This window comes from Mesoplodon mirus (assembly GCF_964341445.2).
Source record: "Mesoplodon mirus genome assembly, chromosome: 1".
Lineage (NCBI taxonomy): Eukaryota > Metazoa > Chordata > Mammalia > Artiodactyla > Ziphiidae > Mesoplodon > Mesoplodon mirus.
This window is the reverse complement of record NC_138976.1, coordinates 72,892,588-72,909,652: the sequence shown is the minus strand read 5'-3', so window position 1 is coordinate 72,909,652 and position 17,065 is coordinate 72,892,588. Positions and strand designations below refer to the sequence as shown.

The window sequence follows — 17,065 nt, the reverse complement described above, 5'->3', positions numbered from 1 at the left end:
TTTAACAAAACTTCAGTCTATCTTCAGCAACAGTCACTTCTTTTTTTAATCAGATTTATAGTAGCTGTTGTTTTGTTAGTGGAATGACTGGGCCACTGTGTCACTCAAGAATGACTACTAAACAAGTATCAAATCTGCATCTGAACTTCAGTGGGACTAGTACTGCTGTTTTACTGGACCACTGTCACAGTATCCTGATATTGTTGTACGATAGTTATTTTCTTTGTATTAGGTAGTTTTCTAATCGTGTTTCATAGCAGTACTACGACCCAACTGTTGCAGCAACAATACGATCCAGAGGTGATACGGACAGGCTATTTACCCCCTTTCTCTTTGTGAAATCAGCAATGTGGCTAAAAATATAAAAATAATTAAAACATACAGTTAGAAAAGCAGCTCAATCAAAACGCCATCCAGAATGTTGCCAAACAGCACTGTTTTCAGTTCAGCAGGCCAGATTCCAGACTGACTTACATAACCCCTTTTGTATCTCAATGGTGGGCAAATATTTCACCTGCACTTCGGCAGGAATGGCCATCGTGATGTATTGAATTGAACTGTCCCCACACATGACTGCTTTCTCCCAAATCAAAGTAGGCACTAAAAACTGGAGCAAAAGTTACAGTCTCAGGCTAGGAAACAACATTTCTGTCTGTTTTCTACTTCAAGTATTAGCTGCTATGCAGTTTCCTGCTCGGTGTCAATGAAAATAGGTACACATCTTCCATGTGAGCTGCTGGGTGGGTTCTCTGCTTTCTCCACATAAACCTAAGAGATTTATGAGTTATCAAAAACACATTTCAAACTCCAGGTTCTAAGCAAGAAGACTACTTACAGATCAACAGACAGAAGTTTAACATAGAAGTACTGAATTAAGGGCTATAAAGGTAAGGATCAGAGAAATTTGTAAGCTTACACAGAAAAATAAATATGAGAAGCTCTCTTGACCAGCCGCATTTACCCAACTTGCTAATTGAACCCACACTCTCCACTTCCTCTGCAACCATATGGACAGATGCCCGTGGTGTGCTGAAAACTCACGGCATGCAGACTACTCTCTGGTACGCCCCTCACTTCTGCTCCCTGAGTATATCTTCTCCCCAAATCAGTAGTATTTGCTGATTAGGGGAGTTTTATTGTTACTGTAATTTACAAATTTAATTATATATTAGATAAACAATGAAAGCAAAGACAAAAGCTAATGTATCTTTAAAAACTAAGTCAAAAGCTTTGAAAGACTTGATAAAGGCAAGTCACTACAGAACAGTGCTGTTGACATAGGCAAGGGTAAGAGAAATATAAAAACTAGTGGAAATCATAAAATATAGAATAGTGGCTCTCAAACTTTAGCATGGAGGCCTTGTGAAAACAGATTGCAGAGCCCCACCTTCTTAGCGTGATTCAGTAGGTTTGGGGCAAAACCAAAGAATTTGCATGCTAAGAAACTCCTATGTGATACTGATGATGCTGGTCTGGGAACCACACTTTGAGAACCATTGCTTTTCAATTCTCTATAGTTCTAATCTAGAGAAACAAAAAGGAAACTGGAAATGATTTGTTATAAATATAGATTTAAGAAAGACTTGTTGTTCCAGTCAGCAAACCCATACTATAAGGAAAGGCCTTGGCCCTAATCAAAAGACAGTCTATTTATATGCTTTGAATTAAAATGTTAGTGGGATGTATGCATCATCTTTTATGATCTGTATTAACTGATTTTTTTCAATTAATAGACAAACTATGAGAACCAAACTCATCAGAAGAGATCTCCTGTCAGATACGGGTTATGAAAGTATTACCAGTCTAAAAATCCCTTCACCTTCACTATTTGTAAGAGGAAAATTCTAACGTGATAGAATTGGTTAAAAAACTTCCTAAAAACACAAGCTTACTATATCAATGAAGCATTTAAAATAAAAGTTTGCGTATCACTATCTGCAATTTACATATGAGATTTCTGCGTCGGAGAGGATAAGAAACATATCTTAAGGTAGTCAACTGAGGGGCAGAGTCAAGACTTGAATACAAATCTGCCCCCAAATTCAAAGTGGCTTTTTTCCCCCAAACTTATAACATTGCAGTATGAACTTTGGAAGAGTGAAAGACAAGTTAGAAACAACGCTGAGCTCCCAATCAATCTACATGTCCACAAAATAGAAAAATGCCCAAATTTATTCAGTTGTGAGGACTAGATGGATTATGAGCATTATATGTTCTGTTTTGAATATGATCATAAGCATCATCCATAAGCTGTACTTACTATTAAATGGCTAGCTCATCAAATATAGGGCACTGGAAGAGAGCTGGTCTACCATCACTGAAGCAAAGTTTTTGGCAACACAACCCCACTTAGGCAAGAAATCTGTGGAGAATGGATGACAGAAAGATTCACATGCAGATACAACAGGGTAAGTGAAATGGAGAAAAACACATTCAGAGAGCGTCAAAGAAGCACATTAGGTATACACTGAAGAAACGCATCCGAAGATACAGCATTTATGGACTGCTTGGAAACAAGAGCAGACAAGCCACCCAGTGACAGCAATCACCACTATGATGATGCCATTAAAGCACGCTTACCATTTTAGAAACTACAGGTAGTGACAAAAGCATTTTATCGTTGCCTTATAAGGTGGTGATGTCTAACGTAGTATCATATGAATTCCAAAAGTAAAGAGGATCATATCTGTTAAAGTATGAAGGAATTCAAATGTCCAGTTTTACATATTCAAGCTAATATGTTTAAAACACTAGCCCCAGTTAGTATTCTAGTATTTGAGATCAGGGAGCACTGTGAAGATTTGTAATAATTATAAGAAATCTCCTAAAGTAGCTATTCTGTTTCTTTAGAAAGTGATTTAGGAGTAAATAAAGACCTAACATAACCTAGGAGTGGTTAGGGTGGCCACTATAAAACAAAACAAAACAAAACAAAAAACATAAAATAACAAGTGTCAGTGAGGATGCAGGGAAATTGGAACCTTTGTCCACTGCTGGTGGAAATGTAAAATGGTGCAGTTGTTATGAAAAATAGTATGGAGGTTGTTCAAAAAATTAAAAATACAACTACCAAATGATCCAACAACCCCACTTCTGGGTATATATCCAAAAGAACTGAAAACAGGATCTTGAAGAGATATTTGTACACCCATGTTCAATATAGCATTATTCAAAGCAGCCAAGAGGTGGAAGCAACTTAAATGCCCATCAATAAATAAATGGATAGCATGGATTGGGAGTTTGGGATTAGCAGACTCAAACTATTATGAATAGAATGAATAAACAATAAGGCCCTACTGTATAGCTCAGAGAACTATATTCAATATCTTGTAATAAACCATAATAGAAAGGAATATGAAAAAGAATATATATGTATAGCTGAATCGCTTTGCTGTACAGCAGAAATTAACACATTATAAATCAACTATACTTCAATAAAACAGAACTGAAAAAAAACTAGACTTCAATAAAATAAATTTTAAATAAATAAATAAATGGATAAATGATATACCTGGGAGGTATTGAGGGTTTGGTTCCAGACCACCTCAATAAATCAAATATTGCAACAAAGTGAGTCACATGAATTTTTGGTTTTCCAATGCATATAAAAGTTACATTTACAGTATACTACAGTCTATTAACTGTGCAATAGTATTATGTCTAAAAAAATGCATAAACCTCAATTAAAAAACTTCATTGCTAAAAAATGCTAACCATCATCTGAGCCTTCAGCAAGTCATAACCTTTTGCAATAGGAAAATCAAGTCACCATAACAAATATAATAATAATGAAAAAGCTTGAATTATTGGGAGAATTACCAGAATGTGATGTCAAGACAGGAAGTGAGCAAATAGTGTTGGAAAAATGGCACCGACAGACTTGTTTAATGCAGGGTTGCCACAAACCTTCAAATTTGTTAAAAAAAAAAAAAAAAAGCAATATCTGAGAAGCACAATAAAGCAAAGCACAATAAAATGAGGTATGCCTGTACAATGGAACATTATTCAGCCTTAAAAAACAAGGCAGTCCTGTCATATTCTACAACATGGATAAACCTTGATGACGTTATGCTAAGCGAAATAAGACAGTCACAAAAACACAAACACTGCATGATTCTACATTTACGAGATATCTAAAATAGTAAAAGTCCTAGGAAGTGGAATGGTGGTTACCAGAGGCTGAGGGGAGGGGAGAAAGGAGAATTATTCTTCACAGGTATAAAGTTTCAGTTTTGCAAGCTGAAAAAGTTCTCGAGTTCTGTTGCACAACAATGGGCACATAGTTAACGTGTTGTACTGTACAGTTAAAAATGGTTAATCTGGTTAGAGAAAAAAACATAGGAATAAAAATGTCTTGAAAACTTTGGTAAGCTTATAGAAAAAGTACTAAAAAGGTTCACTGTAACTTAAGAAACAAAATAATCTTACTAGATTCAATTTTAATCATCATAACCTCTTAATAACACTAATTTCTATAAAATTCTAAGAATCTATGATTTAAATTTGTTACTTATAATGGAAAGGAGGTACACCATAACAGAATTACTTGGAGGACTTTTAAAATATTACTTATTCTCACCCAGAGAGATGCTCCCAGTTGAGTGAGCCATCATTACTGATGCAACTGTGCTACATTCTTCAACTGTGCTAGGACTGAAAACAGATTGAGAATTGCATTTTTAAATGATAGTTTAAATCAGTAATAAGAAAATTCAATTTAATCACTTTTCCTATAATAAGGAGATTACATGTATTGTTTGATATAATTAAACTTTCTTCACACTATAAAGCTAAACATGGGTTTTATTTTCTGAAGGCATATATGTAAGACATTATAAGCGTGGCTGCTTGAACAATGAACAATCCTTGTTATGAGATCACATATGCATTTGGGCTGGGTACCCATGGAGAACAGAATCAACAATATATGGAAAATGCAGGCAGAAATACCTCTCAAGACTTCTGAAATATTCTGTCCAGAACATTTTTCTTTTTGATAACCCTTTCCTATGTGCATTTATCTCCAGATGCCTTTTTCCCATGATCTCCTCTCTTCTCCAAAGCATTTTTCTCATCGGTTCTTTTCCATATTTAGAGGAAGGGGAAGAACTAAATTTTCCATACCCAAACTTTCAGAAACAAAGTAAAGAGAATCTCTCATTTCTATACATTCCTGTTTCATTTCCTGGGAAACAAAGCTACCTTTTAAGAACCCAGGGTTAATGGAAACTTATCACGTTGATCTCACTTTGGTGCATTTTTCACTATGGTAAAAATACCATATTTTTAAAATCTATTGATAAGTATCCAATAGTATCAAAAAATGAAGCCCCAAAGAGGATCCATTGACCAATATTCTCTACTGGTAACATTCCTTAAAGATTACATAAACATATTATTTTACATGGAAATTACACATTATAACTTCTACTCTTTAAGGGTATATTTGAGCTCTGTAACATCTTTTTTTTTCTCATTTCCTGCCTTCTTTTGTGTTAAATAGATATTTTCTAGTGTATCTTTTTCATTCCCTTGTTTCTTTCACTATAATTTTTTGACTTATTTTCTTAGTGGTTGCTCTGGAAATTACAATTAGCATTTTAATTTAAAACATTCTAGTCTGGATTTATACTAACCTAGTTTCAATAATAATTTACAACTTTCCTCCAATATGCCTCTGTTCCCTTGCCTTCCTTTTTATTATTATTGTCAAACTACATCTCTATGTGTTATAAACCCATCAACAGTTTTATTATTATTGCTTTGTGCAGTTGTCTTTTAAAACATGAGAAGATAAGTTAAAAGAAAAATGCATCTATATGTATTTTTATATGTAAGTCTTTCATAATACCTATGTAGTTACCTTTACCACTGCTCTTTATTTCATGTGCATTTAAGTTTATTGCCGTGTCTTTTTGTTTCAACGTGAAGGACTCCCTTTAATACTTCTTATAGGGCACGTTTGCTAGTGACAGACTCTCTCAGTTTTTGTTTATTTGTAAGTGTCTTAATTTCTCCTTCATCTTTGAAGGAGATTTTAGCTAGATACAGAATTCCTGGTTGACAGTTTTTTTCCCTCAACTTTGAAAATGTCTTCCAGCATCCATGGTTTCTGATAAGAAGTCAGCTATTGATCTTATTTTTCTCTTCATATTTTCAAGATTTCTTTGTCTTTCACTTTCGTAAATTTAACTATGATGTCTAAATTCGACTATGATGGATTTATTCTACTTGGAGTACACTAAGTTTCTTTAATGCGTAAATCAGTATTTTTTCAGCAAGTTTGGGAAGTTTTCTGTCATTTCTTTTAACATTCTTTCTGCTTTTTGTGGGTTTTTTTTTTTTTTTTTTTTTTTGCTCTTCTTCTGGGACTCCCATTTTCCCATTATGTGTGTGTTGGTACACTTGAGTTGTCCCATAGGTCTCTTGAATCTCTGTTCATTTTCATTTCCTTTCTACTCCTCACACTGGATAATCTCTATTGAGTTACATTCAAGTTGACTAATATTTTCTTCTACCAACTCATATCAGTTATTGAGCCCCTCTGGTAAATTTTTCACTTTAGTTATCATACTTTTAAACTCCAAAATTTCTATATGGTTCTTTTAAAATAATTGCTATGCTTATTGATATTCTCTTTGGTAAGATATCAATTTCACACTTTCCTTTAATTCTTTAGACATGGTTTCATTCAGTTCTTTAAACATATTTACAATAGCTGACTTAAAGTCTTTGTCTATTAAGTCCAAATCTAGGCCCACAGGGACACTTCTGTTAGCTAGTTTTTCACTTTTTTCCCATGTATGTAGCATACTTTTCTATTTCTCAAATTTTTTGGTTGAAAACTAGACATTTTGGATAGTTTTAGATATCTATTTGGATATCTAAATAGATATCTGAAACTATCTTTTTAACTAGATAGTTATCAAGCTATCTAGATAATGTATTTTAACAATTCCGGTAGCAGAATCTTCTACACTGCCCCACTAAGATTTTTTCTCGCTAGTTCTCTTCTTTTTCTTGGTGTTGCTTACTTGTTTAGCACTTCCATGAACTAATTCTGTAGTCCCTGCATTATGTGGCCACTGAGTATTCTTCTTTTTGTTTTTAAGCCTGGCTTCCTGGATCAGTATAATTTAGTGGTCAACCAGTGATTGGTCAGAAGATTTCCTTAAATGCCTTGCCTGTATATCTTCCACCCTTTGCCAAAGCTAAAGGAACCTTCGTGAGAAGCCACACTTTCAAACTTCAGGTAGCTTGTAAGACAGCCCTAGCTTTCCCTTCCTTCTTGCACAGAGCCTCAAGGTCAGCCAGAGGTGGATCTTCTCCTTTCCCAGGTCTTTCCTGGGCATATGCACAGCCTTGCACATCTGCAAACTTTTAGATAACTAGAAATATGTTGGAGCTTTTCAAAGTTCCCTATGGTTGGCTAATCCTCCAGGATTTCCCTCTACATTCCTGGCCAGGCTCTTGTTTGCCCCACCTGAAATCACAGCCTTAAACAGTGGAGATGTGGCCAACAGTTGCTATTGTATCAGTAAAGCCCAGTGGGTAGGCATTTTCTTCCCCCAACTGAGCTGAGCTCTAAGGTCAAATCAATAGCCAATCACTCTCTGAGAACTGAGTTTTCCCAGGGAGATACAAGTTGACACAAAATATCAACTGTGATATAGGGATGCTGCTTTTCATGGATCTCCAAAAGTGGTCATATCTCTCCACTGTCTGCAATGCTGCCAGTTTCTGCTATACCACAAGCTGGGGAAGGAGGGAGAATGGGAGTAGGCACAAATTAGATGCCACTGTCATCTCAAGGTTCAGTAGTCTTCTCTTGGATAGACAATTTTCAGTTCATTCTCTGGCTTTGATCAATTGCCAGAATTCTGAAATGGTTGATTTTAGTTGTTTTGCGTTTTTGTTGTGTTAGAGGGAAGGGAGTACACTGAGGCCCTCACTCCAGCAATTTGGAAGCCAATCAAGCTTTGTAATATTTTAAATCTATCTTCATGTATTTTTTTAAAACAAAAAAGCATTTTTAACAACAACAAAGTTGTTTTTGAAAAATTATTCTTATAAGCGTTTAGATCACTGGTTCTCATCTCTGGCAGAAACTTACAAAACATTTTGCAATTTTTTTATTTTTATAATTTTATAATTTTAATTATATGGGAAAATAAAATATGCAGTATTTATAGTTAAATAGGAAGAAACTGATCTATGAGAGGGAAAAGATAAACTGCATGAGTAATGTTTCACTGCAGCATATCTTTCCTGTTAAGTAATATGTAAATGATCAGAAACTGAGGTGAGTCCATGTCTTAGTTTTACTCTCAGCCCCAAAAGGCTTCCCAAGTCTTTGTGGACAACAGAAACAAGTTCAAGAGAGGCAGAAAGACTATGCCATCTTTTCTTAGCTGGCTAACCTAGGCCAAATCCAATTCAACTCTGACAGGGATAAAGAGAGTCACAAAAGACTGGGAGTAGGAAATTCAACAAAGAAGAAGAATCAGAGACCTAAAAATAGGAAGCAGCCCAATCACCTGAGATTTCTCTGAAGAGACTCAGCACAGAGAGACTGGGTTTACCTCAGGCTTACCCAAGTATCGGCCAAACCTGTGTACTTAAAGGTTCAGTAAGATGAGCTTCTGGAAAGGAAAAATTATCCATTACTATTCTCTCTCTTCAACACTGCCTGACATTAGCAAACCAGAAAAAGACCAAAACTGTCAAAATAGGCCAAGAAAGGGAAACACCCTTTAGCAAGACTTTTATTTTCAAGTACACTGCCATGCTTCTCTAGCTTTTCTATTACTGTGTAACAAACCACCACAAAACTTATGGCTCAAAAAAACAAAAACTATTTTTTTGCTCATAATTCTGCAACCTGGGCTGGGCTCAGCTACTTCTGCTCATCTTGCTGGGGGTCACTCACATAATTGCTTTCAGCTGGCAGGTAGGAAATGGGCTCAGCTAGAATACTAGGATTAGGGTGACTGGGCTTCTGTCTCCATGTAACCTCAGAGCCTCTCTCTCTCCCACTCCCCTTCCTCTCTCCCTCTCCCTCTCTCCATGTGGCCTCATTTCCACATGGTCTCTCTAGGAAGGTAGCCCGATTTCTGACATAATGGTTCAGGTCTCCCAGAAACATAAAAGCAAAAGCTACCTGGCTTCCTTAAGGCTTATGCCCAGACTTCAGACAGCTCTAATTCTGTTGCATTCTGTTTGTTAAAATAAGCTACAGGCCCAGTCCAGATTGAAAGGAAAGAGACTTCACAAGCGTGTGAATACCCAGAGATGTGCTTCATCGTAACCACCATCAACATAATACAGACTACTAAAACATTAAAGCCAATGTTCAGATGACTGGAATGGCAGCAAACACAAGAAACTATAAAATGGCTAAAGTTAAATGAAGACTCGTCAATTATAGTCAGATTCTATTCTCTGTTCTTTCCCATACTGAAGGTCAATCTAGGTTCAGTGAGAATCTTAATTATAGGTGGAAGGAAATGAACCTGATTAACCACTTATAAGCCATATGATCTTGGACAAGTCTGTCATTCTCTACAAGCCTCAGCTCCTCAATTGCAAAATGGAAAATTATACAGGCCCTGCTTTTCTTACTGGAAGACTGTACAGAGCAAATAAAACAAGAAATGAGAAAGAGCTCTGAAAACGAAACTGCTATACAAATATAAGGAAGTAATATTTATCTGACAAGATCCTAAGTACAGTCAGTCTAGCTAGGCTCCATTCTATTAATAAAATTATAATAATCATAGTTAATTAACTCATATGCTAAATTACTACCACAGCAATGATATTATATATAGTAATGGGCTAAAATTATGTGTTGTTACTATAAAAAATAAAAACAATAATACTAATGATTCATTGTTGTCTAATTATATGTCAGGTGCTGCTAAATACTTCAACTAAACTCTAACTAACCCTTAAAATAACTCACAAAGTAGTTATTATCCCTCTTTTACAAATAAATAAAATGAGTCAAGAACTTGACTACTTAGAGTAACTTGCCAACAGTCACACAGCTAATAAGTGGAAAATCCATTTTGAATGTTTAACGTATAATAGGTGCTTGATAAGTATTTCTCATCTAAATTAAAGAAAAATAAACAAAGCCAGGACTATCTGGCTTTAAAGTAACTACAACTAACTGCATCAAAATATCTCTCTCACAATTCTTTTTTTATATGCAGCTGAAACTGGAATTACAGCAAACATATCCAATTAACATGAGCAATTCATCACCTTCCTCATCTGCAAAATGGTTTCCAATCAGAAAAGTACTTTCATTTTTTAAAATATCTAATCTTGAATCCATCTACTGAATCATGAGTTATAATGGTCTTATTATAATGTAAGAATACCAACTGAAAAACAAAGGTATACATTTACATAGTAAAATATTTCTAAAACAAAACCAAAAAGAGAAAAATAGCAAATATCTTTAAATGGCAAAATACGTAGAGTATGAATCACAAATAAAAGTTCATATCCTTGTATTATGAAGAAATCTCGAAATTTAAAAGAAGGAAGGAGGAGGAAGAGAAGACACTACCCAATAGGAAAGTGTGCTAATGATATAAGTGGACAATCAGCAAAAGAAATACAAATGGCTAATATACTTTAAAAAAAATATGCCATTAGTTATCAAAGAAAAGCAAATATGAGTGAGATCTTTTTCAACTATCAGACTGGCAAAAATACAAAAAAAAATTACAAAGATTGATCACACCTAGTATCAGAGAGCATGCAAAGAAACAAAACATTAAAGTGTTAGTGTTGGAAGTATGAAATGGCATGACCTGTCTAGATGGCAATTTGGTGGTTGATAAAAACACTAAACATGTACCCAGCCTTCTACCCAGCAATTCTATTCCTAAAAACTCATATAAAGAAAATAATTGGATGATGCACAAGGTGTACATACAATAATTAATCATAAACCCAAAATACAGGATACCACCTAAATGTCTAGCTAGAGAGCTGTTTAAGTAGATATGCCAATAAGAATGCATAAAATGTTATTTACTATCATGAAAAGATACGAGTGTCAAACTTAAAAAAAAATTGGATGACCCAACTTTTAAGAGAAAGTGCGTGTATTTTTGTGTTTGTAAGGGAGAGGGAGCGTGCACATATGTGGACAGAAGCACACCCAGGAATGCCAGAGTTAGCACATACATGCTCACTGAGAGAAATTCTGAGAAGATGATAATAATAATCTTGTGAGCAGATGTGTAGTAAGCTTTGAGCAGAATGATAATTTTTTTTTACTCCCTTCTTTGTACCTTTCTGGATTTTCTGAATGTTTTAGAGCACATAAATAATTTTTATAATCATAATACAATAAAATTATTGTCATTTAAATGTCAACTGTCATAAGCCTGAGGCTCTGTAAACTTCCAAATGTTATTACTTTTAATATAAAATACTGATTAAAAGGCAGTTAATGTGGACACTGAATGAAAATTTATTTTTATTCCTCTTTCAAATGACAAATTCAAGTCATAAATCCTTCATAGTTGTTTCTATTTACAAATTATTTAAATTTGTAATTTTGTTAAAAATTTCTCTTAAAAAAATAAAAGCAAAGCAGAAATGTTTGTGCTACAAAATGTACTTAGCATAAATGTGCTGTATGTCTTTAAGAAATAATTTGCATATATAAAGTCCTAGAGACTTAGATTCTATAGCTTCAAAAAATATAGCATCATCTTGGAATGTTAACTTGGGAGTTTATTAACTTATGCTCGCTATTTACAGTATAAGGAGAATATTCTCAATTAGCCATTGGTAACATTATCCACAACTAATCTTGCTTTTCAGTTTAGCCATTGTACCCGGAGTGTAATCAGTTTAGTTATTTGCTTTGTAGCTCTCTCGGCTCTATTTATTTGTATGAAGCCTGTATTCTAGAAAAAGAAATGCTTAAAGTCAATTATTCAACTTGGATAGTGCATGGACAAAGTGCATGGACAAGTGGGCAGCTACTATCCTCAAGGCTGAGTATGAATAACATCAAGATAGACCACTACACCATCCCACCATCCCTTACCTGATGACTTTGGAAACCTTTGGGGTCATTCTGTTGTCACAGTGATTGGGGAGGGCAAGTGGTTCTAATGCCATTTTGGCCCATAGTCGCTAAAACATGCTACAACATAGGATAACCCACCAAGAACTGTCCCATCCACAATGACAAGTGTCCCCTGCTGAGAAAGGGACCATGACTTTCTTGTTTAACGTTGTATTTCTAGCCTACAACATAGAGGCATTAATAATTTGTTGAAAAAGTCAAAACAACAATTTCTAGCACTTAGTGAGATATAGATAATATAAAATAATGACGATGGGCAATGGAGAAACTAGACAGTTTTCTACCTTAACCTGAGACAAGCCTTTGTGGCTGGGCTCCAATATACCTAGGGGAAATCTATGATTAGACATATGTATACCCAAATATGTAGAAAAGCTTAATAGTCCATACCCACATACAAATTATAAGGAGATTATCTTCCATTACAGATATTTAGGTATATGCCTCCTTATATTAGTAAAGATTAGTAATTATGTCAACTCAAGACATGAATACTGGTGCCAACTAACCTCAATCTTGCCTTGGCAACTGGGTGGCCAAGCAGCCTTGTAGTTTAAGAGTATGGGCTCTGGGGCTTCCCTGTGGCGCAGTGGTTGAGAGTCCGCCTGCCGATGCAGGGGACACGGGTTCGTGCCCCGGTCCAGGAAGATCCCACATGCCGCGGAGCGGCTGGGCCCGTGAGCCATGGCCACTGAGCCTGCGCATCCAGAGCCTATGCTCCGCAACGGAAGAGGCCACAACCGTGAGAGGCTCGCGTACCGCAAAAAAAAAAAAAGAAAAAAGAAAGAAATGGCCACAGCCACTGCAACCTTTAGCAACTACCATCCTGACCAGTAGCAACAATCAACATCGAGGCAAGACCTTCTATGTTCTACCAGCAAAAAGATTATGACTCACTGAAGGCTCAGATAATGGTTAGCATTTTTTAGCAATGAAGTATTTTTTAAAATTAAGGTATGTACATTATTTTTTTAGACATAATGCTATTGCATACTTAATAGACTACAGAATAGTGTAAACATAACTTCTATATGCACTGAAAAACCAAAGAATTCGTGTGACTCACTTTACTGCAAGGTTCACTTTATTGTAATGGTCTGGAACTGAACCTGCAATATCTCCAAGGCATGCCTGTATCATTTATTAAGCACTACTATGTACCAAGAACTGCATTATGTACTTCACGTATATCCCTTATTTAGTTTTCACAAAGCTGCAAGGCAACAGTTATTATCCTCATATTACGTAAGGATATTGAATTAATAAGTGGGTGAACCATGATTTGACCTCAGGTTTGAGTAACTCATAAACGCATTAGCTGTTTGCACTGAACCACCCTGCCAAAGGATATAGCTTCATTCTCACATTTTTGACTAATGGCTGCCTTCCTCTTCATTTTTTGTCAAGTATTTTTAAATCACACATAATAATATGGCATATATATTATCTCTCAGATTAAGGGTACTTTAGTTCTTTCTATAATCCCAAATTTGCAATGTACTTGCAATTTTTATCTTAATTTATCTCTGAAAAATAATATAAGGATCTCCATAAACTACATATGTCATATTTAGTTATAAGAGAATTATATACATATTGCATACATTTCCAAGCAATTAGCAGCTTAATTAGCTAATTAATTAGCTAATTTCCAGCAATTAGCAATTAGCAGCTTCAGCTAAAAGAACCTTCAGTTTGGTAGAGACTTCAAGGATAAAACATATATTTAGTTGAATAGATAACTACTTCAGTCTTAAAGATCTTTATAGAGTATGACATCCCAAATATCCCTCTATTGCCACTCACTTTTAGGGAATATCTGCTTTATGACAAATTAAAATCATCCTTCCTGTAATTCAAGCTCATTCTACTTAGGTCTGTCTTTCAAGGAGATAACTTAAGGATCTAACATACCTGTCATTTTGTTGCTCTATTGATTTTTAGCTGAAATTCTGTAATAAAAAATAAAGAGAAATACAAGTAAATTTGAAAACAGATTCCCCCCACGCTTCTTGAATCCCTCCTCACTCCTGCCAATATATCCATTTTTGCTGCCCTTTTCAGTGCCTCTCTAATTGTTCCATGTTCACAATGAACTGTGGAGAAAACAGTCAAACATTACTAGTTTAGAGTGTTTAGATTAGTACTCTAAACTAAGAGCTCAGTGGCTAAGTTTAAGAAAAGTAATACTCCAGAAAAAAGAATGAAGTTTTGCCATTTGCAACAGCAGTGGACTTGGAGAGCATTATGCTAAGTGATGTCAGTCAGACAGAGAAAGACAAATACTGTATGATGTCACTCTATGTGGAATCTAAAATATACAACTAGTGAATATAACAAAAAGGAAACAGACTCACAGATACAGAGAACAAACTAGTGGTTACCAGTGGGGAGAGAGAAGGGGAGGGACAAAATGGGGTAAGGGTGTTAAAAGGTACAAACTATTATGTATAAAATAAATAAGCTACAAGAATATATTGTACAACATAGGGCATACAGCCAATATTTTATAATAACTATAAATGGAGTATAACCTTTAAAAATTGTGAATCATAATGTTGTACACCTGTTACTTATATAATATTGTACATCAACTATATCTCAATAAAAAAATTTTTAAATAAAAAGTACAAAACTGTTGACACATTAAATGTATACAATGTTATGATTTGAGTCTAACAATTAGTCTTTTTTTTTAGCATCTTTATTGGAGTAAAATTGCTTTACAATGGTGTGTTAGTTTCTGCTTTATAACAAAGTGAATCAGCTATACATATACATATATCCCCATATCCTCTCCCTCTTGCGTCTCCCTCCCACCCTCCCTATCCCAACCCTCTAGGTGGTCACAAAGCACCAAGCTGATCTCCCTGTGCTATGTGGCTGCTTCCCACTAGCTATCTGTTTTACATTTGGTAGTGTATATATGTCCATGCCACTCTCTCACTTCATCCCAGCTTACCCTTCCCCCTCCCCAGGTCCTCAAGTCCATTCTCTACATCTGTGTCTTTATTCCTGTCCTGTCCCTAGGTTCTTCAGAATCTTTTCTTTTTAGATTCCATATATATGTGTTATCATATGGTATTTGTTTTTCTCTTTCTGACTTACTTCACTCCATACGACAGACTCTAGGTCCATCCACCTCACTACAAATAACTCAATTTCGTTTCTTTTTATGGCTGAGCAATATTCCGTTGTATATATGTGCCACATCTTCTTTATCCATTCATCTGTCAATGGACACTTAGGTTGCTTCCATAACAATTACTCTTATCTTGAATTTGTGTGATAAACTTTTAACCATTATTAAATTTCATGATGCTTTTGTTGACCACTGATGGAATTTATTTTCTATTTGCAGATATGTAATTTCATAGATTGTTACAATACAATAAGGCTTAAATGCATACTTGGGTAAGGTGAAAACATATTTTGGAATCCATTATTATCAAAGACTCTAGAATTCTATAATATGATGAAGGAACCATTCTGTGACACTATTAGCATTACTCATAAATGCTACTATAATCTAGCATTTTCAAGACTCTATACATAGATAATAGCTTATGAAAATTACTTTTAAGAACAAATATGCTTAACTACCAGCCTTGGGATTATTAAGTACAAGCAATATTTTAAATTGTATAAAAATGGTGATGCTTATTAATGTCACTTTATGACCAAGATATAATATGTTTAATATGAACAGTTTCTATTTTAATTTTTACAAAAACTATATTACTATTTTAAAACCAATTGTCATTGGCCCTGGTAAAAAGCTAGTAACTTGTGTATCCTGCTTACTGTGTTCAGTACATATTCAGTAAGTACTTAGTTGACAAGGAACAGAAGTAAGAAAAATGCCAACAGTCTAATTCTTATTTCTAGATCCACAATGCCAGTAGGACAAGAGGTATACAGCCTTGATTGTCACTTAGAAGGATATAGTTTGCTTCTCTTTAGTCTTTGCACAAAGAAAAACAGTACAGAGCAGTGGCTCTAAAAGCTTACTTCTAATGAAATACTACTCAGAGCTTCAAAAGAAAAAGAGACAAAAATGGACCTGCTCTGCAGCCACCAACATTACCCAAGGCAGCTCCTGAAGAACTTCCTTGATTGGAAAATACAATTTGAAAATTACTAATATAATGGACAGGAACACTGGATTAAGAGTCACAAGATCTGGGTGCACATGCTAGATCTTCCACCTACTTGCTGTGCAACAGTTTTCAAAGGTGTTTCTTAACCTCTCTTGGACTCGGCTTTCCCATCCATTATATGGTCCCATATAACTGGTCAGGAGGAAAGTTAGATAAGACGCTGTACATACAAAAGAACCTTATAAAGTGTGATCTACGATGTAAATATAAAGTATATTATAAGTAACGGCCCATATGCCATGCAATAAGTAAAAACACTTTTCCCTCCCTACCACTCCCCTTCCCAAGACAACTTACTTATTTCACATATAACAAAGGAGTTTAAGGCTATCAAAATGAAAGCCCAAAAGTCAGATTAAAAGGAAAAAGTGGGAAGGGCAGCACATATAGACTTGTTTTCTATGGCTTTTCAGGATAATTCAAGTTAAGTTCATCTCCTACAACTTACCCAAAAGAAGGACTCCACCAAAATATCCACTGGTTTTCTATTTTAAATTTCCACTAACCTATTTTTTTTTCTTTTTTTTTTTTTTGTGGTACGCGGGCCTCTCACTGTTGTGGCCTCTCCCGCTGCGGAGCACAGGCTCAAGACGCGCAGGCTCAGCGGTCATGGCTCACGGGCCCAGCCGCTCCGTGGCATGTGGGATCTTCCCGGACCGGGGCACGAACCCGTGTCCCCTGCATCGGCAGGCGGACTCTCAACCACTGCGCCACCAGCGAAGTCCCACTAACCTATTTTTAATAAACATTATTTGCAAGCATTTTTAATTGAAGTACACTATGG

The 17,065-nt window shown here is 35.4% G+C and overlaps 1 protein-coding gene across 6 annotated transcripts in view; it reads right to left on the bottom strand.

Annotated features, from left to right (window-relative positions):
* RFX3 (regulatory factor X3) overlaps positions 1–17,065 on the bottom strand; it is a 298,160-nt gene that overhangs the window by 237,459 nt on the left and 43,636 nt on the right. Inside the window, exon 4 of one of the 6 annotated variants that reach the window (XM_082615488.1) lies at positions 14,036–14,073. The exons of 3 other annotated variants lie outside the window; for them this stretch is intronic. In XM_082615488.1, coding sequence (XP_082471614.1) covers positions 14,036–14,042 — 7 coding nt within the window. In that variant the 5' untranslated portion in view covers positions 14,043–14,073. Of the gene's footprint in view, positions 1–2,260; positions 2,282–14,035; positions 14,250–17,065 lie in introns of those variants that run through there. 2 more of the 6 variants (XM_082615489.1, XM_082615493.1) reach the window with 2 other exon arrangements.